The sequence below is a fragment of the Aquarana catesbeiana genome, linkage group LG01 (genome assembly GCF_042186555.1).
Source record: "Aquarana catesbeiana isolate 2022-GZ linkage group LG01, ASM4218655v1, whole genome shotgun sequence".
In the NCBI taxonomy this organism is placed as follows: domain Eukaryota; kingdom Metazoa; phylum Chordata; class Amphibia; order Anura; family Ranidae; genus Aquarana; species Aquarana catesbeiana.
Genome location: NC_133324.1, coordinates 978747354 through 978773283, shown reverse-complemented (window position 1 = coordinate 978773283; position 25930 = coordinate 978747354). Strand labels below are relative to the sequence as shown.

The 25930-nt window shown below is 46.2% G+C and overlaps 1 protein-coding gene across 1 annotated transcript in view; it reads left to right on the top strand.

Annotated features, from left to right (window-relative positions):
- Positions 1–25930, top strand: part of LOC141128986 (hydroperoxide isomerase ALOXE3-like) — a 175931-nt gene that overhangs the window by 34425 nt on the left and 115576 nt on the right. Inside the window, exon 5 of the mRNA XM_073616676.1 lies at positions 14030–14133. Within this exon, the coding sequence (XP_073472777.1) occupies positions 14030–14133 (104 nt within the window). The remainder of the gene's footprint in view (positions 1–14029; positions 14134–25930) is intronic.

Sequence of the window (25930 nt, the reverse complement as noted above, 5' to 3'; positions counted from 1 at the left end):
CACATTATACAAAAAAATTGGGCTAACTTTACCATTTAGTTTTTTTTTTTTAATTCATTAAAGTGTGTTTTTTCCCAAAAAAATTGCGTTTATAGAACACTGCACAAATACAATGTGACATAAAATATTTCAACGACAGCCATTTTATTCTTTAGGGACTCTGCTAAAAAATATATATACTGGAGTATAAGCCGACCCGAATATAAGCCGAGGCACCTAATTTTACCACACAAAACTGGGAAAACTTATTGACTCGAGTATAAGGTGAGGGTGAGAAATGCACAGCTACTGTAAGTGGAAAAGAGGGTCAACAATGCCCATCTGCAGCCTCATTGTGCCCATTTGCATGCCTCACTATGCCCATTTGCATGCCTCACTGTGCCCATTTGCAGCCATAGGTCCCCAGAACTTCAAACTCGGTAGTTAAGGGTTCCTAGGTGCCCCCCTAGCTGCAGCCAAAATTTGGGGTCTCTGGACCCAAAGGGTCCCGAAACGACATTGCTGCAGATAGACACAGTAAAGGGTGGATACAATTGTAGTGCTGCCCGCAGGAGCCATTGGGAAGGATGAGTCCTCTGTGCTTAGCCTCCACCTCCTCAGTGACTTCAGATATGCTAGGTTAAGTGAACAAAGCTTTCAACATGACAAAAGTCACTTAAGGCAATACCAGGTAAACAATTAAGGTGCTGGGTCAGGAAATGGAGACCAAACGAATTAGTGAAAGCCAGTTTTAATTTATTGTCATACACTATGATTGGTACCGAAAGGCAGAAAGTGTATTAGCAATAGTAGTAGTGCAACTCAACATACAGTTTAATCAATAGTCAGCAGTAGGAATAGGAGAACATTATGCACCAGGATCAGCATAAACAATAGCAACATCACAGTGAGTGCAGCAATGGACAGTAACTTAGAATTAACTGCGTTCAGGAGCCTATACTGCCAAAGTACATTAATGGTGACTTTGCTAGGCCTAGACTAGCCTAACTGGGTGGAGGTAACCTTTAAATAAATAGATAGGGGCTGGTAGAATGGATTTGTAGGGGCAGTCCTTTATTGTGTTCTTCTGCCGGCTATAGGTGGGCCCATAAGCAGCATTGATTTGCTTATCAACAGTCTTGATGAATTAGCATGCAGTGTAAGTGCTACATAATAAATATACTGCTTTAAGTAACCCAGTCCCTGCTGTCAGTATGTGAATGGTGGGCAGTGAACCCTCTCACCAGTATCTGCGATGTGGCTGTAGACTCCCACTGTAGTAAAGTGGCCCCTTGGCTCTGTGCAGATGGATCCAGTGATTAGAAGTAAAGCTTTGGCATAGAAGTCCATAGACTTTCCTGGCTATAGCTCTCCCCCTGCTGACTGGAGGGAATAATAAAAAAACAACATCCAGCATAGCAGTAAAAAAAAAAAGTAAAACTGGTTGTAAAGCGGACACTGTCTCCTTCTTCATGTTTCTGCAGTCCAGCACCTGGCTACACAACAAAGTCTAAAATGATGCTGTAGGTCAATGTTTCTCAATTCCAGTCCTCAAGGCGCCCCAACAGGTCATGTTTTCTGGATTTCCATTATTTTGCATAGGTGATTTGATCAGTTTCACTGCCTTAGTAATTACCACAGCCATTTCATCTGAGGGAAATCCTAAAAACATGACCTGTTGGGGCGCCTTGAGGACTGGAGTTGAGAAACACTGCTGTAGATAACAATAAAACAAATGCATCCTAAGTGTACAATTCTTAAAGGAGAGACGTTTTTGGGACTTTAAATAAGGCACAAAGTGTAACAACCAAATGCCTCCATCCCTGTTTAGTTCAAATTAAAACGAGTTGGGATTTTAAATGAGATGCGCAATAATGTCAGTAATAAGTCATATAGTAGACACATCAATGATAATTGTATAGAAATACTGGAAATGGTGATATAATGCAATATTACACAATAATGTTGAGAGCAAATTTTATTTTTTAAGAGCCTCATCAGCAGTCTGATAAAAAAAAAACATTGTATACCATGATTGCATAAATTCATTCAATTATTGAAACTCAGTCAGCGTAAACATATCTCAATATACAGTAGCAACATAAGTTCATAGTTGGCAATAGATCATATATAACGTCAAACATATATAAGCGTAATGTAACAGAGAAGTTACATCCATGTGGCTTGATGCGTTTTGTGGAGATCGCTCCACTTCCTGAGAAGCAGATGCAATCTATAAAAAGTGTATAATCAATGTTGGAATCTAATGCCGCGTACACACGGTCGGACTTTCCGGCATACTTGGTCCGGCGGACCAGAGTGTGCCGGACAATCCGCCCGTGTGTGGGCGGCGGCGGACTTTTCCGGCGGACTTCTTCCCAAAAGCCCGCCGGACCTAGATTTTAAACATGTTTGAAATCTTTCCGTCGGACTCAGTTTCGGGCGGAAAGTCCGCTCGTGTGTGTGCTGGTCCGACGGAAAGCCCGCTCGTGTGTAGGCTGGTCCGACAGACCAAATACGACACGAGGGGATGGTATTGCATCTCGCGCTCGCTGCAATAGGAAAAACAAATCTTCCTATTGCGGCGAGCGCGGGGCATACCAGGCCCTTAGGTCTGGTATGGATTATAAAGGGGAACCCCGCTACGCCGAAAAAACGGCGTGGGGTCCCCCTAAAATCCATACCAGACCCCGATCCGAGCACGCAGCCTGGCCGGTCAGGAAAGGGGGTGGGGACGAGCGAGCGCCCCCCCCCCTCCTGAACCGTACCAGGCCGCATGCCCTCAACATGGGGGGTGGGTGCTTTGGGGGAGGGGGCGCCCTGCGCCCCCCCCCAAAGCACCTTGTCCCCATGTTGATGAGGACAAGGGCCTCTTCCCGACAACCCTGGCCGTTGGTTGTCGGGGTCTGCGGGCGGGGGCTTATCGGAATCTGGGAGCCCCCTTTAATAAGGGGGCCCCCAGATCCCGGCCCCCCACCCTATGTAAATGAGTATGGGGTACATGGTACCCCTACCCATTTACCTAGGAAAAAAGTGTAAGTAATAAAACACACTACACAGGTTTTTAAAATATTTTATTAAACAGCTCCGGGGGGGGGATCTTCCTCCGGCTTCAGGGGTCTTCTTCCGGCTTCGGGGGTCCCTCCGCTTCATCTTCTCCCGGCGTCCGGTTGGTTCTTCTCCGCTCTCCGGCCTCTTCTCCCGGTGTCGCAGGTCTTCGGCCGGCCCCTCCGCTCTCTTCATGTAGCTCTATTGCGAGCGGAGGTCCGGACTTCTGGGCTTCTTGGCTTCTTGGCTTCTCTTCTCTTCTCTTCCCCCAGATGTTGACACGACGCTCTCTCCGGCTGGACTGGTCTCTGAGGGCTGCGTTGTGACTTATATAGGCGGAGACCCCGCCCCCATATGATGTCACAGTCCCTGGGCATGCTGGGACTGTGACGTTTTAGGGGGCGTGGTCGACCACGCCCCCTAAAACGTCACAGTCCCAGCATGCCCAAGGACTGTGACATCATATGGGGGCGGGGTCTCCGCCTATATAAGTCACAACGCAGCCCTCAGAGACCAGTCCAGCCGGAGAGAGCGTTGTGTCAACATCTGGGGGAAGAGAAGAGAAGCCAAGAAGCCAAGAAGCCCAGAAGTCCGGACCTCCGCTCGCAATAGAGCTACATGAAGAGAGCGGAGGGGCCGGCCGAAGACCTGCGACACCGGGAGAAGAGGCCGGAGAGCGGAGAAGAACCAACCGGACGCCGGGAGAAGATGAAGCGGAGGGACCCCCGAAGCCGGAAGAAGACCCCCGAAGCCGGAGGAAGATCCCCCCCCCCGGAGCTGTTTAATAAAATATTTTAAAAACCTGTGTAGTGTGTTTTATTACTTACACTTTTTTCCTAGGTAAATGGGTAGGGGTACCATGTACCCCATACTCATTTACATAGGGTGGGGGGCCGGGATCTGGGGGCCCCCTTATTAAAGGGGGCTCCCAGATTCCGATAAGCCCCCGCCCGCAGACCCCGACAACCAACGGCCAGGGTTGTCGGGAAGAGGCCCTTGTCCTCATCAACATGGGGACAAGGTGCTTTGGGGGGGGGGCGCAGGGCGCCCCCCTCCCCCAAAGCACCCACCCCCCATGTTGAGGGCATGCGGCCTGGTACGGTTCAGGAGGGGGGGGGGGGGCGCTCGCTCGTCCCCACCCCCTTTCCTGACCGGCCAGGCTGCGTGCTCGGATCGGGGTCTGGTATGGATTTTAGGGGGACCCCACGCCGTTTTTTCGGCGTAGCGGGGTTCCCCTTTATAATCCATACCAGACCTAAGGGCCTGGTATGCCCCGCGACGGGGCTAGCAAGGTGTCAATCTCGCCGATAAAAGCGGCAAGATTGACATCCTTCTCTAGTCCCGTCGCACCTGAGTCACGTTCAAAATGAACGGACTTGTCCGTGTGTGGGCAAGTCCGTTCATTCTGAAAGTCCGCCGGAACTCCGGCCAAAGTCCGTCGGAAAGACGGGCGGACTTAGCCCGCCGGAAAGTCCCGGCGTGTGTGGGCAAGTCCGTCCGTTTTAAAGTCCGGCGCACCTGGCGGACAAAGTCCGTCAGAAAGTGTGCCGGACCAAGTAGGATAGAAAGTCCGCTCGTGTGTACGCGGCATAATAATAACGCCCCATAAGGGAAAGACAGGGAAACAAGAGGGAAGGAGCCCACTGAGATGGTGGGATTAGACATGTGCAGAACGAAAAAATTTGTTTCCATCTGTTATTTACATAAATTTGTTTAGTTAAATATGTTTAATTTGTTTAGTTTGTTTAATTCATTTTCGGAATTTGTTTCGTTTATTCGTTTTTGAATCAATTTCAAATAGTTTTCGAATTCAAAAAGTTTTCCAATTTCCAAAAAGAATAAAATAGAATAGAAAATAAAGGAATAGAAATAGAAATGTTTTTTTCTATTCCATTCCTTTATTTTCTATTCTATTTTATTCTGTTTGGAAATTGGAAAAAAAAATTGTTTTCCAATTCGAATTTGAAAACTATTCGAAAAGTATTCAAATTTTGTACAAATTTTTTTTTTTCGTTAATTTTCGTTTCGATGCATTTAAATTCAGTACTATTCCAATTTGGAAATTTGGATACATATGAATTTCCAAAACAATGAAAATTTGTCTGAATTTTACCCAAATTTTTATTCGAAACAAACTGCACATGTCTAGGTAGGATATCCTACCCTGATTTACTCACATAACAAATCAAGGTAAAATGAGGGTTATCTGGGGGCGGAAGCTGTGGGTGTACTGCCCGGGCCTACCAATGCATGGTTAGGAGGACTAGCAAGAGAGAGGCGGATTTCCATTGTGTAATAATTGGTACCATGACTGGTAATCCCAGGGAATTCTATAAAAATTGTTGATATAAAATAATCAATGAAGTGAATACAATTATTGCCTACTATTCTATATGGTGTGACTACCAATTAATATCCCACAAGAAGAAAAAAAAAAAAGAAGAAAGGTAAGTGAAAGAGAAAATTAAGCACTAAAAAGTGTATGGAAGTATCTTCATATTGATATATATTATATATTTGGAATCTAGGGCAAAATGAAGCCCAGAAGTAACCAGAAAGGTGTATAAGTACAACGTGTGTCTGAATAGGTAAAATAATAGAGAGAATAGAAACCCATACAAGAGTATATATCCGAAAGTTAGAGTAACTAAAAGTGATGAACAGCCATAAAAAGCAATAAGCAATTTTTACCAGATAGAATACCTCGTGTTGTATAGTACATGGCATAGGCATGGTCAAGGTGCAGATTGACCCAGAGAAAAAAAGAGATGCCCATAAGTGTATGTAGTCCTCAACAAGGTGGTATCTATAGCAATTGTGTGGCCACGGGTTTCTCCCAGAGTCACGCAAGCGCCCGCAATTAGGGAGGGCGTCCCACCTGAGCAGTAGGGAACTGCTTCGGCATTGGCTCCAAAAATTCCCTCATGGTGTGAGCGCTAATGTAAACCACTACGTCAAGGAATGACGTCATACGTCCAGCGCAGGAGGCGTGGAGTGGATGCGCAATGGGAATGACCTGCCCGATCCCCTACACTCAGGGAAGCATCGCAGCTCCCGGAAGCATTACTGACTATATATACACTCCTCCATCCCGGGTTCAATATTTAAAGGAGAGAAGTTATTGGGGCTTTAAATGAGGCACAAATTGTAACAACCAAGTGCCTCCATCCCTATTCAGTTAAAAATAAAAATTAAAAGGAGTTGGGACTTTAAATGAGGTGCGCAATAATGTCAGTAATAAGTAATATAGTAGACACATCAATGATAATTGTATAGAAATACTGGAAATGGTGATATAATGCAATATTACACAATAATGTTGAGAGCAAATTTTAATTTTAACTGAATAGGGATGGAGGCACTTGGTTGTTGCACTTTGTGCCTCATTTAAAGTCCAAAAACGTCTCTCCTTTATTTAACCCGGGATGGAAGAGTGTATATATAATCAGTGATTCTGGCTATCTTGTCAGATGGCAGACCCCGATCGAGGTGCTCTGCTATACATATCGGGATGGTAGGTTAATTTTTGACAATGTCTGGTAATCATATTTATGTGCTTTAATTCCATTATTTTGTGCTGTTTACATGTGTCTGTGGAGATGGGGTTTGAAGGACTAGTCCAATGCTTCTGGGAGCCGTGATGCGCTCCGGGGCCCCTCCCCTTTCCCTGAGTGCGGAGGATCGGGTGGGTCCTTCCCGTTGCGCATCGGCGCCATGCCTACCGCACTGTTTGTATGACGTAATTCCTTGACGTCATCACGCCAACACTTGGTTTACATTAGTGCTTGCACCATGAGGGAATTTTTGGCGCGGTTCCCTACTGCTTAGGTGGGACACCCTCCTTAATTGTGGGCGCGCTTACGTGACACTAGGAGGAACACGTGGCCACAAAATTGCTATAAATACCACCCTGTCGAGGACTACATACAGTTATAGGCATCTCTTTTCTCTCTGGGCCAATCTGCACCTTGACCATGGCTATGCCATTTACTATACAAAATAGGAGGTGTTCAATCTGGTAAAAACTGCTTATTGCTTTTTATGGCTATTCATCACTTTTAGTTACTCTCACTTTTAGGGATATATACTCTTGAATGGGTCTCTATTCTCTCTATTATTTTACCTATTCAGACACACGTTGTACTTATACACCTTTCTGGTTACTCCTGGGCTTCATTTTGCCCTAGATTCCAAATATATAATATATACCAATATGATGATACTTCCATACACTTTTTAGTGCTTACTTTTACTTTTTCTTGGGGGATATTAAATTGGTAGTCACACATGTCAGGGCTGGGCTCAGCCCTTCCTTCTCTGAGCTTGCCGCTCAGCTGTCGACTAATTGCCAGCTCCTTTCTCTCCACAATTACCCAGCTGTTGTGGATTTTGCTCGTCAGTCCTGCCTACTTAAAGTCGTCCAGCTCACTTCATCTCTGCCTTCGCCTTTGTCAACATCACAGAGACTTTCTCCTGCGTTCCTGTTGAACACTTGCTCGGCTGACGTTCCTTCTGGCTCCTGATCCTACTTGCTGTACTACAACGTTTACCTTTGGCTCTCTGACATTGTCCTGGCTGACTACCTGATCCGGTTACCGAACTCTGGCTTGTTTTGACTACGCTTAATTTGTTTATCTTTTTATTATTATTAAACAAGTGTGATTTACTGTACTTGAGTCGCAGTCTGATTCATGGTTTCTGATAGTAGGCGAAGGCCATGAATTCTGAAAATGCAGTCAGTCCACTTGTTGGTAATATTTTTTCCAGACTGGATGACCAGGATCACCGCTTGGATCAGTTTGCCATGGCGTTACAAATGCTCCTGAGTCACACAGCTCACCTGGAATCTCCCACTGTGGCTGCTCTGGTACAACCTGTGTTGTAGGCCGTCCCTGCTGCTGCTCCAGTCTCTGTGCAGGCACCTCGAGTTTTACCTCTATAAGAGGTATGTCTGGTTCTGCTCCACTTCCCCAGTGATTTGGGGATGATTCAGTTCAATGCAGAGGGTTTCTCAACCAGGTTGGGTTATACTTTGAGATGCTGCCCCAGGCATTTCCCATGGACAGAAGCAAAGTAGGTTTTGTGATATCTTTGCTTTCTGAGAGAGCCTTGGCCTGGGAAAACCCTCTATGGGAGACACAAAAACCTGTGGTCCTGAGTTACCCAAATTTTGTGGCTTCCTTCAAAAGGGTATTTGACGTTCCTGCAAGCTCCGCTTCTGCTGCCAAGAGCCTCATGACCATCAGAGTACGCCATTGAAATCCCTACTCTAGCAGCAGAGGTTGATTGGAACAACAAGACCCTCATGGCAGCCTTTTCTCATGGTCTCTCAGATAACATCAAGGATGAGATAGCAGCCCGAGATATACCCACTGAGCTGGAGAGGTTGATCGCATTTGCCATCCTTATTGACTTCAGACTCAGTGAAAGACTCTCTTTTAACCACTTCCCGCCCATAGCAGATGACGGCCGGGCGGTGGTTCAGTTATCCTGACTGGGCGCGCATCGCGGCGATCGGTGGATCGGTGTGTCAGTCTGACACACCGCTACACCGATCTTGGTAAAGAGCCTCCGGTGGAGGCTCTTTACCACGTGATCAGCCGTATCCAATCACGGCTGATCAAGATGTCAATAGGAAGAGCCGGAACAGGGAACCGGAAATACCAGACCGAGTCCGAACTGAACCAAATTCGAAGACAGAGAGAGGAAAGGAGAAGACCGAGGAGAGTCGCCTACCGGGGGGAGACTCCAGGATTGCAAGACTAATATTGAGAAGATCGGTGAGTAGCTGTCATCACGCTCCACTGTGCTGGGATAAAGGTCCACATCTACCTTTGGTGGGATAACCATCCCTGGATGACTGCGATATAAGCCTTGTCTGACTCCCAGCCCTCGGCTAGGGAGTCCACCCATTCTGGTAAGGGTAATCCAACCGTTTACATACATCTATCGATGCCAAGTCACTTCAAGGTCTATCCCAGTCATTATAGACCAGGGGGTTTCAACTCATTGGAACTATTGGAGCTGGCCTCTATTAACACCAGATGCATATATCATTTGAACTCCTTGGCAAACACGCATTTGCTTAGATGTTTTTGATTATACCCAATATGCATTACTTGTGACTCTACATCTATTTATTTTCTTAAACTTATTGGTGGTTGTATGAAAGTGTATCTATTATTGTTACTTTTTTTAGAGGCACACATTTTTATGTTTATTGTCACATTATTTGAATATGTTTTCTGGAGAGTATGCAGATGTATGTGCATCTGTTTACGTTCTTTTAGGGAGTTATTGAACTCTTACTGTATGGACACTAGTCACATGTGTTCTAGCACGTAGATTTGATTTTTTTCATAAGTTGATACACTTACCTACACATGCAGAAATTTTGACGCTAGTTGATCCTTGTATAGTTGAGTTCCATCTCAATAAAACTTTATTGTGCAGTTAACCGCCAGACGATTATTCTGGTTGGTGGTTGCCCGATAACGGACACTGTTTTTTTTTTACTGTTTTATTGTCTCACCATTTGTCTATTGGTTATGTTGGCTGCTTTTTTCTTTTAGTTGGCGCAGTATTACTACACAAAATTCAATAGGAAGAGCCGTTGATCGGCTCTTCCTCACTCGCATCTGACAGACGCGAGTAGAGGAGAGCCGATCGGCGGCTCTCCTGGCATTGTTTATCAGAGCAGCCCCCCTCAGATCACCACACTGGACCACCAGGGATCGCCACTAGGACCACCAGGGAAGGGGCAACATGTGGATGGCCAGGTATGTACCCCATGGCCATCCACATGTGCCCAATCTGCCCAATCTGTGCCAATCAGTGCCCACAAATGGGCACTGACTGGCACCATTATATAGCACTGATGCCCAGCAATGCCACCCTTAGGGGCATCAGTGCCATCAGTCAGTGTCATCAGTGCCACCCATCAGTGTCCATCGGTGCCATCTGTCAGTGCCCATCCATGCCCATCAGTGCCCACCTATCAGTGCCCATCAGTGCCCATCCGTGCCACGCATAAGCACCCATCAATGCCACCTACAAATGCCCATCAGTGCCGCCTATAAGTGCCCATCGGTGCCACCTATGAGTGCCCATTGGTGCTGCATACCAGTGCCACCTATCAGTGCCCATCAGTGCCGCCTATCAGTGCTCATCGTCAGTGCCACCTCATCAGTGCCACCTCATTGGTGCCACCTCATCGGTGCCCATCAGTGCCGCCGTATCAGTGCCTGTCAGTGCAGCCATATCAGTGCCCGTCATTGAAGAAGAAAACATACTTATTTCCAAAAATTTTTAACAGAAACAAAGAAAAACTTGTTTTTTTTTCAAAATTTTCGGTCTTTTTTTATTTGTTGCGCAAAAAATAAAAACCGCAGAGGTGATCAAATACCACCAAAAGAAAGTTATTTAGAGAAATTAGAGAAGTGCGAATTCCATTGTGAACAGGTTATATTCCTGGGTTATGTAATTTCCACCGCTGGTTTTTCGATGGACCCAGAGAAACTTTCTGCAGTCCTACAGTGGCCTCGACCCATGGGTCTACATCCTCTGCAGCATTTTCTTGGCTTTGCCAACTATTATCAGAAGTTTATTCGTAACTTCTCGTCTCTGGTCAAGCCCCTGACTGATATGACCAGAAAGGACGGTAACCCACAGAGTTGGTCTCCAGAGTCCATTAAGGCCTTTGAAAGTCTCAAGGCTGCCTTTCATTCTGCTTCTGTGTTGGCACATCCTGATCCTACATTGCCTTTTATCCTAGAAGTTGATGCTTCTGAGACTGGAGTTGGCACCCTTCTGTCTCAACGTCCTAACTCTGAGAGCGCTATGCATCCGTGTGACTACTTTTCTAAGAAATTGTCACCTGCAGAGTGCAATTACAGGGCGATCATTTTAGCCCTGAAAGAATGGAGACATCTTCTTGAAGGTACCACTGTGCCGGTTCTCATTCTTACTGACCACAAGAATCTTACATTCTTGTCTGAGGCTAAGTGCCTCTCTCCCAGAAGGGCGCGATGGGCTCTTTTCTTGTCAAGTTTCAATTACATTGTCTCATTCCTACCCTGTACTAAGAATGTAAGGGCTGACGCCTTGTCACGACAATTTTCCTCTACTTCCAAGATGGAGTCATTTCCGATACCTGTGATTCCTCCTGATCGTATTCTGGCTACGGTTCGCACCAGTCTCACTTCTCCTGCTGCTCAGGTCGATGCTCCTCCTGAGAAATCTTGTGACCGCTGCTTTGTTCCTGAGAGTCTCCGTACTGCCGTGCTCCAGACTTACCATTCTCCCAAGGCTGCTGGCCACCCTCGGAAGAACCAACTCTTTTGGGCCATTTCCTAACAATTCTGGTGGCCTAGTCTACGTGCTGATGTAACCGCCTTCGTAGCTGCCTGTTTCATGTGTGCTCAGAGTAAGACTCCACAACACCTTCCAGTGGGCCTCCTACAACCCATACCCAATGAAGAGAGGCCCTGGACCCACCTGTCTATGGATTTCATTGTGGAGTTACCCAACTCCCAGGGCAACACAGTTATCCTTATGGTGGTTGACCGGTTCTCGAAAATGCCGCATTGTATTCCACTCAAGAAGTTGCCTACTTCTAAGAAATTGGCTTCTATATTTGCTCGGGAGATCTTTTGCTTACATGGGCTACACAAGGTGATTGTCTCTGACAGGGTTAGTCAGTTTGTGTCCCGGTTCTGGCGAGCCTTTTGTGCACAGTTGGGTATTCAGCTTGCTTTCTCCTCTGTGTATCACCCGCAGTCTAATGGGGCCACAGAACGAGCCAATCAGTCCTTGGAGCAATTCCTACATTGCTATATTTCTGACCATCATAACAACTGGTCAGACCTCATACCGTGGGTGGAGTTTGCTCACAATAGTGCCTTGAATTCTGCTTCCCGATTGTCCCCGTTTACGGCGAACTATGGCTTCCAACCTTATATGTTGCCTGACTCGTTTGTTCCGCAGGTCTTCGTTCTACTTGGGCACAAGTCCAGGAGGATTTGCAACATGCTAACGATAGGTACAGACTCCATGCTGACCGCAGGAGTGTTCCTTCTCTGAAGTTCGCACCTCGGTTTATTGGGCCTTTCCATATTTTTTGCAGGATTAACCCAGTGGCTTACGCGTTGGACCTTCCTCTTAGTATGAGTATCTCTAATGTGTTTCATGTCTCCTTAATGAAACCTTTGGTTTGCAACGGCTTTACCACCTTGGCGCCACGTCCTCACCCAATACAGGTTGAGAATCATGAGGAGTATGAAGTACAGTCCATTGTTGACTCCCGTAGGTTCCGTGGGCGCATACAGTACCTGGTGCATTGGAGAGGTTACGGTCCAGAAGAACGCTCTTGGGTCTCATCCTCGAACGTACATGCTCCTGTCCTCCTCCGTGACTTCCATAGACGTATTCCCCTCAAGCCTGGTGGTCCTCCGTGGGGGAGAGGCCGTTGAGGAGGGGTACTGTCAGGGCTGGGCTCAGCCCTTCCTTCTTTGAGCTGGCCGCTCAGCTGTCTACTAATTGCCAGCTCCTTTCTCTCCACAGTGACTTACCTGTTGATGATCTGCTCGTCAGTTCTGTCTACTTAAAGCCTTCCAGCTCACTTCATCTCTGCCTTCGCCTTTGTCAACACCACAGAGACTTTCTCCTGCGTTCCTGTTGAAGACTTGCTTGGCTGACGTTCCTTCAGGATCCTGATCCTGCTTACTGTACTACTATGTTTACCTCTGGCTCTCTGACATTGGCCTGGCTGACTACCCAATCCGGTTACCGAACTCTGGCTTGTTTTGACTACATTTACTTTGTTTACCTTTTTATTATTATTAAACAAGTGTGATTTACTGTACTCGAGTCTCGGTCTGATTCATGGTTTCTGACAACACCATATAGACTGGTGGGCAATAACTGTATTCACTTCATTGATTATTTTATATCAACAATATTTATAGACTTCCCTGGGACTACGAGTCATGGTACCACTTATTAAACAATGGAAATCCGCCTCTCTCTTGCTAGTCCTCCTAACCATGCATTGGTGGGTGTGGGCAGTACACCCACAGCTTCCAGTGCAGGTGCCTCCAGACAACCCTCATTTTACAGTGCCACATGTCAAACCTTGAGCTGCTATGTGAGTAAATCAGGGTAGGATATCCCACCATCTCAGTGGGCTCCTTCCCTCTTGTTTCCCCATCTTTCCCTTTATGGGGTGTTATTATTAGTGATCTATCGCCAACTATGAACCTAGGTTATTACTGTATATTAAGATATATTTAAATATAAAATGAAGGATGGGAAGGGAGGGGAAAGTCCCAACCCCTTTTAATTTTAAGTGTACAATTCATAATGTCTTCATATTAACAATAGTTAACATATTTTACAAAATAGTTATTTTGAAATGCACGTGTGTCAAAAAATATGGTTAGCATAGGCGTGCACACAGGGTGTGCCAGGTGTGCCTGGGCACACCCTAATTGCCTTGTGTGCTGCATATTCCCCCCTGTTTAGACCACTGATATTTCATCCCCCCCAAAAATGTTACACAAGCCCAAAAATTTTGGGAAAAGAAAATTAACAAAATTACACTGTCCACTGCCCTACTGACACCATCAGTACATATACACATGCATATGTATTTGAGCTTTGGGGTGCACAGCCTAATGCAAGAGGCTGCGCACACCTATGATGGTTAGTATACCGTCTGGTGCTCTTCACTGAGGAATTTTAGGGCCATAACCAGGTAATCTTTTTGCTCAAGACAAGGTTTCATCTGAACTTTCCTGGTGTCTAAGCCTCAGTATGGCTGTTACCTGGAATATCTGGTTTATTGGCTTTAGTCTATGGTCTGGTAGTTCTGACCCTTCAAATAAAAGATCTGCAGGGAGAGGCTGGACATTGTGTGGAATTTACTGGGTACATACTTCTGAGTACCAGCATTATCCATCCATAAGAGGTATTAATAATCATTGTCTATTTTCTCTTCTCTTAGTTTCTCAGAAGCAATGCTGAATGGATATGTCTTCAACACTGATTCATGGCCTACCCTGGATGACATCAAATTAGTGTCCTCCCTACGAAGATCACAATATTCAGGTGTGTAAAATTTGCTTCTGAATCTCTGGTATACTCTTCGAAAGCAAACTCAGTAATTCAAACTTAGTCTGTTAAAACATATCCCTAAACTAAACTTGCATTTTTCTTGTTGGGGGCAAAGCAACAAGTTTACTCATCCTCCCCTACATATTCACCTCCGCTCCCTCTAACCACCCTTTTAGCAAACAGGAGCAAAGAGAGTTAGCCCTGCAGAAAGCTTGGTATAGATTTGTTTTTTGTGTTTTTTGTCCACCTCCATCTTCACAGGCGAGGTGGAAGAAGGAATCCTCCCTCACCAAAACATTATATTCCGACAGGAGGACTTTTTGCTGTCAGAATACACTGATCAGCGACTGCAGCTGCTGATTGACAAAAGTTTTCCAAAATTCATATTCAGCAGAAGTCAATCCAACAGCCTGTCCTTGCTGAACTGACCAAATTTTGATCCATCTAAAGCCAACTTAAGCTTGCATCTTTAACCTTACACATTGCTGAGGATTCGCTCCCAAAACCCATGTGACAGGATTGGGCCAATGACCAAAAACCTGCCAAATTGGGGCAAGGGGAATGAGTTATATGCTACCGCATTCTCAGAATTGACAGATGTTTACATCTGTGGCAGATGAGCATATCTAAACCCAAAAAACAAAAATAATATATTGAATCTTCTCTGTTTTTAGATATGGTAGTTGAATTAGTTTAATTTTTTCAAGCTTTAGCCTTTTTGTTTGCAAGCTAATCAAAACAGCCTACAAGAGAACAAAATTCAGTGTTTTTCTAATGGATCTGTACGCAGGTGCCTACAAGAGGGTTAACATGAGAGTTAACATGTCTTCCTGTGTGAGTTCTTGTCTTACCTGTCTGGGCTCATACCCTCATGTTAATTGAATCAGCCAGGTACAAAATGTTACAATGTCTTGATGTTGCACCATGTTCTCAAGTTGATCTGTTAGCTGGAGGTAGCCAGGATTAGGGATGAGCTTTGTGTTCGAGTCGAACCCATGTTCGACTTGAACATCGTCTGTTCGCCCGTTCACCGAATTGCGAACAATATGGGCCGTTCGCGCCAAATTCGTGTGGCACGTCATGGCCCATAATTCACTGCGGCATCGCAGTGCATTGCTGGCTGATGATTGGCCAAGCATGCACTATGACCCACATGCTTGGCCAATCACAGCGCCGTCAGTAGAGAGAGCTGTAATTGGCCAAAGCCAGGGTGGCTTTGGCCAATTATGGCTCAGGGGGTTTAGAACACGCCCCACACTATATAAGGCGGCCTGCAGGGAGGCCCTGTGTAGTGTGTTCCGGCGTGCTTAGAGAGAGAGAGAGACAGTGCCATTTCATTTGAGTTAGCTAGATTAGTCAGGACAGTCAGTGAGTTAGCTGCACTTACAGTGTATTGTGTATATATATGCATCCCAGGTGTTGTGTGTATATATATATACATATATATATACACTGTATTCAGTTTAGCTAGATCCGTTCCTGTTATCTTCCTACTGACAGGCAGGCTTGTCTTGTTACAGTATTTACAGCTACCTGAAGAAAATTGCTGGTGTTCTTTTGATCCTATTAGTACCACAGTCAGGCAGCTAGACTATTTACAGTTAGTGTAGTGCGTCCTCCTCACAGTGTTTAGTTAAAGCTACAAGTTAGTTTAGTGTGACCTCTGCACAGTGTTCAGCTAAAACTACAAGTTAGTGTAGTGCGACCTCCTCACAGTGTTCAGCTAAAGCTACAAATTAGTTTAGTGTGGCCTCTGCACAGTGTTCAGCTAAAGCTACAAGTTAGGGTAGTGCATCCTCCTCACAGTGTTCAGCTAAAACTACAAGTTAGTGTAGTGCGACCTCTGCACAGTGTTCAGCTAAAGCTATAAGTTAGTGTAGTGCATCCTCCTCACAGTGTTCAGCTAAAACTACAAGTTAGTGTAGTGCGACCTCTGCACAATGTTTAGCTAAAGCTACAAGTTAGTGTAGTGCGTCCTCCTCACAGTGTTCAGCTAAAGCTACAAGTTAGTTTAGTGTGACCTCTGCACAGTGTTCAGCTAAAGCTACAAGTTAGGGTAGTGCGTCCTCCTCACAGTGTTCAGCTAAAGCTACAAGTTAGTTTAGTGTGACCTCTGCACAGTGTTCAGCTAAAACTACAAGTTAGTTTAGTGCGACCTCTGCACATTGTTCAGATAAAGCTACAAGTTAGTGTAGTGCGTCCTCTGAACAGTGTTCAGCTAAAACTACAAGTTAGTGTAGTGCGTCCTCTGAACAGTGTTCAGCTAAAACTACAAGTTAGTTTAGTGCGACCTCTGCACATTGTTCAGCTAAAGCTACAAGTTAGTGTAGTGCGTCCTCTGAACAGTGTTCAGCTAAAACTACAAGTTAGTGTAGTGCGACCTCTGCACAGTGTTCAGCTAAAGCTACAAGTTAGTGTAGTGTGTCCTTCTCACAGTGTTCAGCTAAAACTACAAGTTAGTTTTTTGCAAGCTCTGCACAGTGTTCAGCTAAAGCTACCTGTAAGAAGGTTGGGGTGTTTTCCTGATCCTATCACTACCGCAGGCAGCTAAATAAGCTACAAGTTAGTTTTTTGCGAGCTCTGCACAGTGTTCACCTAAAGCTACCTGTCGAAGGTTGGTGGTGTTTTCCTGATCCTATCACTACCGCAGGCAGCTAAATAAGCTACAAGTTATTTTTTTGCGAGCTCTGCACAGTGTTCACCTAAAGCTACCTGTAGAATGTTGGTGGTGTTTTCCTGATCCTATCACTACCGCAGGCAGCTAAATAAGCTACAAGTTATTTTTTTGCGAGCTCTGCACAGTGTTCACCTAAAGCTACCTGTAGAAGGTTGGTGGTGTTCTCATACTACAGGCAGGCAGTTGATTTTGCTAGCTGCAGTATCAGTATATATATATATATATATATCTATATATATATATATATATATATATATAGATATATATATATATATATAGATATATATATCTATATATATCCCAGCTTAGTGCAGCTACAGGCCATTAGTATGTCTGGAAGGCCAACAAGGAGAGGCAGACAGTCACAAGCCAATAAAAGAGGGCAAGCAGGCTCTGTGTCTAGAGGCAACAGTGCTGGTCGTGGAGACGGTGCATCCTCATCAGCATGTGGCGGTGGGACACGCTTGGCCTTTTTTTCGGCAGCTGGCCGTGTTGAGCCGCAACATGCAAAAGAATTGGTCGAGTGGATGACCAAGCCGTCCTCATCCTCCTCATCCTCTCTCACCCATGCTCAGGGTACTTTGTCTGGCAAAGCAGCTGCCAACGCAGCCTCTTCCCTCGGCTCAATGGCATCAGTGACTCCTTCCCTAGCCCCACCACGTCCTCCTGAGGAGTCCCTCAAACTGTTTGACCACAGTGTTGGGTACATGCTCCAGGAGGATGCCCAGCGTTTAGAAGGCTCTGATGATGATACTGAGCTAGATGAAGGAAGTAACGTGAGCACGAACAGAGGGGGTGACCAAGAAGGACAGCAATCTGGCAGTCATGCTCCCCCTGCTGCAGCATACTGCCAGGTTTGCTCCAGTGATGAGGAGGGAGGGGATGAGGAGGTCACTGACTCAACGTGGGTGCCTGATAGGAGAGAGGAGGAGAAATGAGGAGGAGGAGGCACATCACCAACGAGGCAGGATGCCCTCCAGGGGCCAGCCTAAGGGCAGCACACTGACTGCATCACACCCCAAAGCTCCGCATGTGCAGGGCGCTGCTGTCTCTGCGCGTTATTCCAAAAGTTCTTTGGTGTGGGCCTTTTTTGAGACGAGTGCATCAGATCGCACCGCTGCTATTTGCAACATTTGTCTCAAGCGTATCTCGCGTGGCCAAAACATCTCCCGTTTGGGCACCACATGCTTGACCAGACATATGTTGACCTGCCATGCAGTTCGTTGGCATACGTATCTAAAAGACCCACACCAAAGAACAAAGAGGACCTCTCCTTGCTCCTCATCAGCTGAGATCTTCAACCCCACTAAACCTTCAGTGTTCTCTGAGACCTGCACTGAGAGGAATGAAGGTGTAGAATTAGGTGTGTCACAGCCAAGTACTTGTGGGCAATCTGCTTTGTGTACACCGACGTCAGATTGTACCAGGCAAATTTCCCTGCCCCAGCTGCTGCACCGCCGACAGAAGTTCGCTCCCAGCCATCCACATGCCCAGCGGTTGAATGCTAGCTTGGCAAAATTGCTAGCACTTCAACTGCTGCCTTTTCAGTTGGTAGACTCTGCCCCTTCTGTGAGTTTGTGGAATGTGCGGTTTCTCAGTGGCAGGTACCCAAACACCACTTTTTCTCACGGAAGGCGCTTCCGGCTCTCTACCAGCATGTGGAAGGCAATGTCTATGCCTCGCTGGACAGGGCGGTCAGCGGTAAGGTGCATATTACCGCTGACTCATGGTCCAGCAGGCATGGACAGGGACGTTACCTAAGTTTCACGGCGCATTGGGTGACTCTGCTGGCAACTGGGAAGGATGCAGGACAAGGTGCAGTAGTGTTGGAGGTTGTTCCGCCACCACGCCTCCAAAATGCCACTACTAATGATTGTGACACACCTCTCTCCTCCACCCCCTCCTCTTCTTCTTCCTCCATGGCTTCTTCCTGTGCTTTGTCCTCGGAACCAGCGGTGCTCCGTAGCCATTCAAGGGGCTACGCAAGTATGCGGGCCAAAAGATGCCATGCGGTGCTTGAGCTGGTGTGCTTGGGGGACAGGAGCCACACTGGGGAAGAGGTTCTGTCATCTCTGCAGGGGCAGGTTCAGAGGTGGTTGACGCCACGCCAACTTAAGGCAGGAATGGTGGTTTGTGACAATGGCACCAACCTCCTCTCTGCCCTCCGACAGGGACAAATGACCCATGTGCCCTGTTTGGCTCACGTCCTTAACTTGGTGGTGCAGCGGTTCTTGGGCAGGTACCCGGGCTTAGGAGGCAGGCCAGGAAAGTCTGTGTGCATTTCCGCCGGTCATATAATGCCAGTGCTCGGCTGGCAGACCTCCAAAAGGAGTTTAACCTGCCCAAGAACCGCCTAATCTGTGACATGCCCACCAGGTGGAACTCAACGTTGGCCATGCTGCAGCGGCTGTACACGCAGCAGAGGGCCATCAATGAGTACCTTTGCAACTATGGCACCAGGACAGGGTCAGGGTAGCTTTTTTTTTTTTCCCCACGCCAGTGGGCCATGATCAGGGGTGCATGCACTGTCCTGTCACCATTTGCGGAGGCCACAATTATGGTGAGCAGTGACAGTGCATGCATCAGTGACACTGTCCCCCTTGTCCACCTGTTGGAGCACACGCTGCATGGAATAATGGACAGGGCACTTGAGGCAGAACAGAGGCAGGAAGAGGAGGACTTCCTTAGCTCTCAAGGCCCCCTTTATCCAGACAGTGTCCCTGCGTTCCCGCCGATCACACAGGAAGAGGACGAGGAGGAGGAGGATTGTGTCAGTATGGAGGTGGAGCCTGGCACTCAGCATCAGCAGCAGTCTTTAAGGGATCAGTCCCAAGAAACACATGGACTTGTACGTGGCTGGGAGGAGGTGGCTGCGGACCATGTCGTCCTTAGTGACCCAGAGGACTCCGGACCGAATGCCTCAGCAAACCTACGCTGCATGGCCTCCCTGATCCTGCAAAGCCTGCGTAAGGATCCTCGTATTTGTGGTATCAAGGAGAAGGAACAATACTGGCTGGCAACCCTCCTTGATCCACGTTATAAGGGTAAGGTTGCGGACCTTATCTTGCCATCCCAGAGAATGAAACCTCTTCGGGAGGCCTTGCAGAAAGGTCTGTGCAACACGTTCCCAGAGACTGGGAGGTTACAAACTTCGGTCAGTCAAAGAAGGAGCGGTGGAGAAAGTGGCCGTCTGACCGATGCGTTCAGACAATTTTTTAGTCCGCAGTCCCAAGGTATGATTAGTTCCAGCAACCATCGCCAGCGTCTGTTTTACATGGTGCAGGAATACCTAGGGGCAAGATCTGACTTGGACACCTTTCCCACCAAAAATCCTCTGGGTTTCTGGGTCTTGAGGATGGATCACTGGCCAGAGCTTGCACAGTATGCAATTGAGCTACTGGCCTGTCCTGCATCCAGCGTTCTTTCAGAACGCACATTCAGTGCTGCTGGAGGCTTTGTACCCGATCACAGGGTGTGTCTGTCCACTGACTCGGTCGATCGACTGATCTTCATTAAAATGAATCAGTCTTGGATCACCACCAGCTACCAAGCACCTGATGCTGATGTAACTGAATTATTTTTTTTGAAATCTCAGATCCCTTCAAAGACTGCCTATGCTGATGCTAAGTGACTATCCTGAGTAATTATCCTCTTCCTCCTCAATGATCACGCTGATAGCTTGTAAGAACATTTTTGGTTCTGGGCGCCACCACCAGTGCCTAAGGCCCAATTTTTCAGCCCCTGTTTAACAGGGGCGTGTAATTACAATTTTTGATGCAATACTTTGCAGCAGGGCTCATTCCTGCATTCCAACTAGAGTATCTGTGAGGGGTTGCAGTGTTTTGGCACCAGCACTAGTGCCTAAGGCCTAATTTTTCAGCCCCTGTTTAACAGGGGCGTGTAATTACAATTTTTCATGCAATACTTTGCAGCAGGGCTCGTTTCTGCATTCCAACTAGAGTATCTGTGAGGAGTTGCAGTGTTGTGGCACCAGCACTAGTGCCTAAGGCCTAATTTTTCTGCCCTTGTTCAACAGGGGCATGCAATTACAATTCTTGATCTTATATTTCACAGCAGGGCCCGTTTCTGCGCCAACCAAGAGCGAGTGAGGACTTACAGTGTTGTGGCACCAGCACCACCACCATCACCAAAGGCCCAGTTTTTCTGCCCCTGTTCAACAGGGGCATGTAATTACAATTCTTGATCTAATATTTCACAGCAGGGCCCTGTGAGGGCTTACAGTGTTGTGGCCACAACAACACCTAAGGCCCAAATTTCTGCTGAGTATATAGGGCAGGCCCCTACTTTCAAACATCCAACTTACAAACGACTCCTACTTGCAAACGGAAGGAGACAACAGGAAGTGAGATGAAATCTACCCCTAGGATGGGAAATTATCTCCTGTTAATATGGGGAAAACGCTTCTCCTTTCCACTGATGCTTTATCACCAATCCTTGTTTCACAAAAAAACCCAAATTTTCAAAAAACATTTGTCATTGGGACAAAAAGTGAGGTGAAATCTTCTGAAGAGGAGCACAGACAGCAAAACAAATGTCACAAAGGTGATAACCCTTCCCTATGTTTTCCAAAAAGCTTAAAATAGATTTTTTTGGCTGGAGCTAAACACGTTAAAAATGTACCAGTTCAAAATTACAAACAGATTCTACTTAAAAACAAACCTACAGTCCCTGTCTTGTTTGCACTGCCTGTATACTGCTGTTCAGAGTACAGAGCCTGTATACTGCTGTTTCCTTTTTTAATTTGGGTGCGGGGTTCCCCTTAATATCCATACAAGACCCAAAGGGCCTGGAATGGACTGGGGGGTACCCATGCCGTTTGTCTCACTGATTTTCATCCATATTGCCAGGACCCGACATTACATTAAAGCCGCAAGCAGTTTTAAATGACTTTTTTTCCTTTAAAAATGACATTTTGTGCAGGGACTGTTCTAAGCACGGGAAACACGTGCCACTTTACAGGCATACTATAGACACCCCCCAGGTACGATATTTAAAGGAATATTTCACTTTTTTTTTTACTTTAAGCATCCTTAAAATCACTGCTCCCTAAAAAACGTCCATTTTTAAAAGTTTTTTTTGCATTGATACATGTCCCCTGGGGTAGGACCCGGGTCCCCAAACCCTTTTTAGGACAATGCCATGCAAATTAGCCTTTAAAATGAGCACTTTTTATTTAGAACGTTCAAGTCCCATAGACGTCATTGGAGTTCTAACGTTCGTGCAAATTTTCGGTCCGTTCGCAGGTTCTGGTGCGAACCGAATCAGGGGGTGTTCGGCTCATCCCTAGCCAGGATGTAAGGGTTAAGGTTTTTTTCTGCCATTTAGCAAGGTCTCCCCCCCTACAGGTCAAATAGTGTAAAAGGGGCTGACTCCAAACCCCTAGGAGAATGTAATCTGTTACTCTGCTTGGGTGATCACCCCCTTTGAGAGGGTGATGGGAGCCCAATCAAGGTACCTGATGAGGGTCCCGAGTCAGGAAACCCTCATGGACTTTTGCTGTTAATCATGGCCAATCATCAACTCTAAGGGACTTGTACTACAGTACCTCTTGTGGATTATTGCCTAAATGGACTCTTCCCTTTAAAGGGATTGCTTTGTGGACTTCCTCCGGCCTAAGGTACACACACTTCATGGAGCTCTAGAAGAGCTTTGTTTAGGAACTATGTTGAGAATTACTTTTTAGAACTGTACTCTCTCAGTTAAGCATACCATTTGTTTACTTGCTTTGCCTGGTCTGAAGTCTCTTAAAGCATGCACAGCATATCAGAAGAACAGCACTTGCAACACACAAGGGGACAGAGTTAGAGGAAGATACAGTACATGGGTCTAACATACCCATACATGGCCTCTGCAACATTGGGAGGCGAATATATGCACCAAAACAATATGGGTGCTCCTGTGCCGTCATTTGAGGGTGCAACCCAAAATTCTGCCAAAATGTCCTGCCTGAAGAAGCAGCCTCTGAAGTAGGGTCCGGAAGACTTTGTAATAGATCCTGGCCTGAAGCACCTGACACACTGCAGCATAGATGGTCAGGATGGCCTTTGAGCTGTATGTGGTACCTGCAACTGTCATTCCACTTATTGCCATGGGCTTGTTGTCTAGCATGCTATACTCCCTTGTTTCAGATGTCACTATTTGTTGGAGATCCTTGCCATCTGGGTCCCAATGGCTTGCCTACAGTTGCTCTTATGGATTGTGTCTGCCAAATAATGGCTATCAAGGATGTCAGTGCAGCATCCCCTAAAGAGGCTGGGATGGTCCGGAGCTTTGATTCACTGAGGACAGTTTTGGTAGTCAGTTCCATGTGGAGCCTCCCAAAGGTCTCTACCTCCACGATGGATCAGCTGATGCCTTCCCTGGAGCATCTGAATAGTCCTTTCCCTGCCCCCACTGAGGAGGAAATGGATACATCCCTATGGGCGCTGAACTTCTTCTTCATATTCTGGAAATAGAGTTACCAGATGAGTTGTCCCCTCTTCAGCATGATGAGTCAGGTGGTGCTGTAACTACTGGTGTGCCTTGTCTTACTGCCCCGTTCTCCTCTGGGAAGAGTTCTGAAGAAGAGATCACTTCCATCCATTCTCCGCTTGCCACGCATCAGATGCCTGACCTATGGTGTAGCCAGGTTTGTATATGTCTTGGAGGAACCCCAGTATTTTGGTGTCTGTATGTGAGCCCTGGATGCCCCTGGAGATTGGTACAGCCTCAGCAGGACTGGTCCCTAAATGCTGCACACCTATGAGTGGTGTCCTTTAATAGAAAGAAGTGTCAAGTGTAAAAGCCACAGAGCAAGACTTAATTGGGCGAGTGCAACCTGCTTCTAAGTTGGAGTGCTGCCTTAATATTGATTTCACATGAAAGTGTCTCTGGGCCTGTGCTACAGGCATTAGCGGGTGCAGTTCGGCAGTGTCCCCACTAGGGTGCCTTAAGCCCCGCCCACAGACCTGTTATACAATTCAAGTTGTGCATTATATTACATGTAAACAGTAGAAGCTGACTGCATTACTACAAGCCATTCTGATTTCTGCTTATGATACCCATAGCTCCCAACTGTCCCTAATATCGAGGGACTTGTCCCACATATGGAACAAAGTTCTTCCTCATTTGTCCCTCATTTTGATCTGATCTATATAGTTGTATATAAAATGCAATACTTATCTATCAAAAAGTGTTTCCCAGAGCTAAACCTTCATCCAATTTCTAAACTGCTACATTTGTAAATTCCAAAAGCCAATATAAAAGAATAGTAGTGGTAAAAAAAGCACTTGTGAGTTTAACCAATCATTTTTTTTTTGTACAATTCTCCTTTAACCACTTCAATACAGGGCACTTATACACCTTTCCTGCCCAGATCAATGTTCAGCTTTTAGTGCTTTTACACTTTGAATGACAATTACTCAGTCATGCTACACTATAGCCAAACGTATTTTTTTTTTTTTTTTTATAACAAATTGAGCTTTGTTTTGGTGGTATTTAATCACTGCTGGGATTTTTATTTTTTGCGATATAAGGGAAAAACGAGCAAACCTTTTGAAAAAATAACCCCACTTTTTTAAGTTTATATTGCAAATAAGTCATTTTTCTTTGAAAATCTGGGACATAATTTATACTGCTACATATCTTTGGCAAAAATAACCCAAATTAGTGGATATTATTTAGTTTGCGCAAAAGTTATATAGCTGTGGTGCCAATCATTGAAAATTGATCACATCTGATGTACTGATTGCCTCATCTCATTTCTTAAGACACTAACAAGCCAGGTCAGTACAAAGACCCCCCAAATGACACCTTTTTTTTACACAAAATGGTCATAATACCAAGTTTTTTCTCTCACACAGCATATGCATACTTGCAATTACACCCAAAAATACATTCTGCTACTCCTCCTGAGTATGGCGATACCACATGTGTGAGACTTTTACACAGCCTGGCCACATACAGAGGCCCAACATCCAAGTAGCACCTCCAGGTGTTCTAGGGACATAAATTACACACACAAAATCCTGACAATCTATCACATTATTATTATAATTATTATTATTTTACAGGATTTATATAGCGCCAACAATTTGCACAGCTCCTTACAACATGGTGGCAGACAGTACAGTTACAATACAAATCAATATAGGAGGGATCAGAGGGCCCTGCTCATTAGAGCATACAATCTAGAAGGGAGGGTCAAGTGGAACAAAAGGTAATAACTGTGGGGGATGAGCAGATGGAGAAAAAAATCACATTGTTGAAGGCACTTCATATTTCTAACACATAGCATGCACATACCAATTACACACCAAAATTCATTCTACTGAGCAAAGGGTAAACAAAAGATTACCTGTGGTTGTAGCAGTGCAGTGGTCCACAGAGGAGAGCATCAGTCTAGGCAGCAGGCAGGAATGTGGACAGCGACAGCAAAACAGGCAGCAGGCAGGAATACTGTCCATAGTCAGTACAGGCAGAGATATTTTCAGCACAGCCAAAGCAGTGCTGTGAAAGGGGGGATTGTGGCTGACCCTGTGCTAGAAGGCAGCCACAATGGGTTTGCTAAGGCAACCGGAAGATGGGTTTGGGCCCTAATTCTTTGGGTCTGGCGTGAAATTCCAGTGCTTGTACTGGGCCTTTCCCCGTGGGGTCTAGCGCCTTTGGCATTTGCCAATTTCATTGGCTCTTTACCTTGATCAGGGCTGGGCTTTGTCCGGGGGACAAGCCTCGTCCACGATCGCTGCACTGCGAGTCCCCGGGGTCGCGCACAAGTGGCGTGCACACAGATCGCCAAGGTGACTGGCTGTGATTGGACACAGCCGGTCACATGGTAAAGAGCCAATTTTATTGGCTCTTTACCCTGATCGAGGATGGGCAGTGTTCTGAGGGACACGCCTGATCCCCGATTGCCAGGCTGCAGGCCCCCGGGGGGGTGCAGGAGCGGCGAGAACTAGAGGACATCATATGACACCCGCCCGGAGGGAGAGAGTGTTCCTGCCAGGGTCATATTACTATCGCCCGGTATGGAACTGGTTAAGGGGGACATGACAGAGGTTGTGTCCTATGCCTACATACTTACAACTAATAGGTGTTCCTCATTCCCATCTTCGA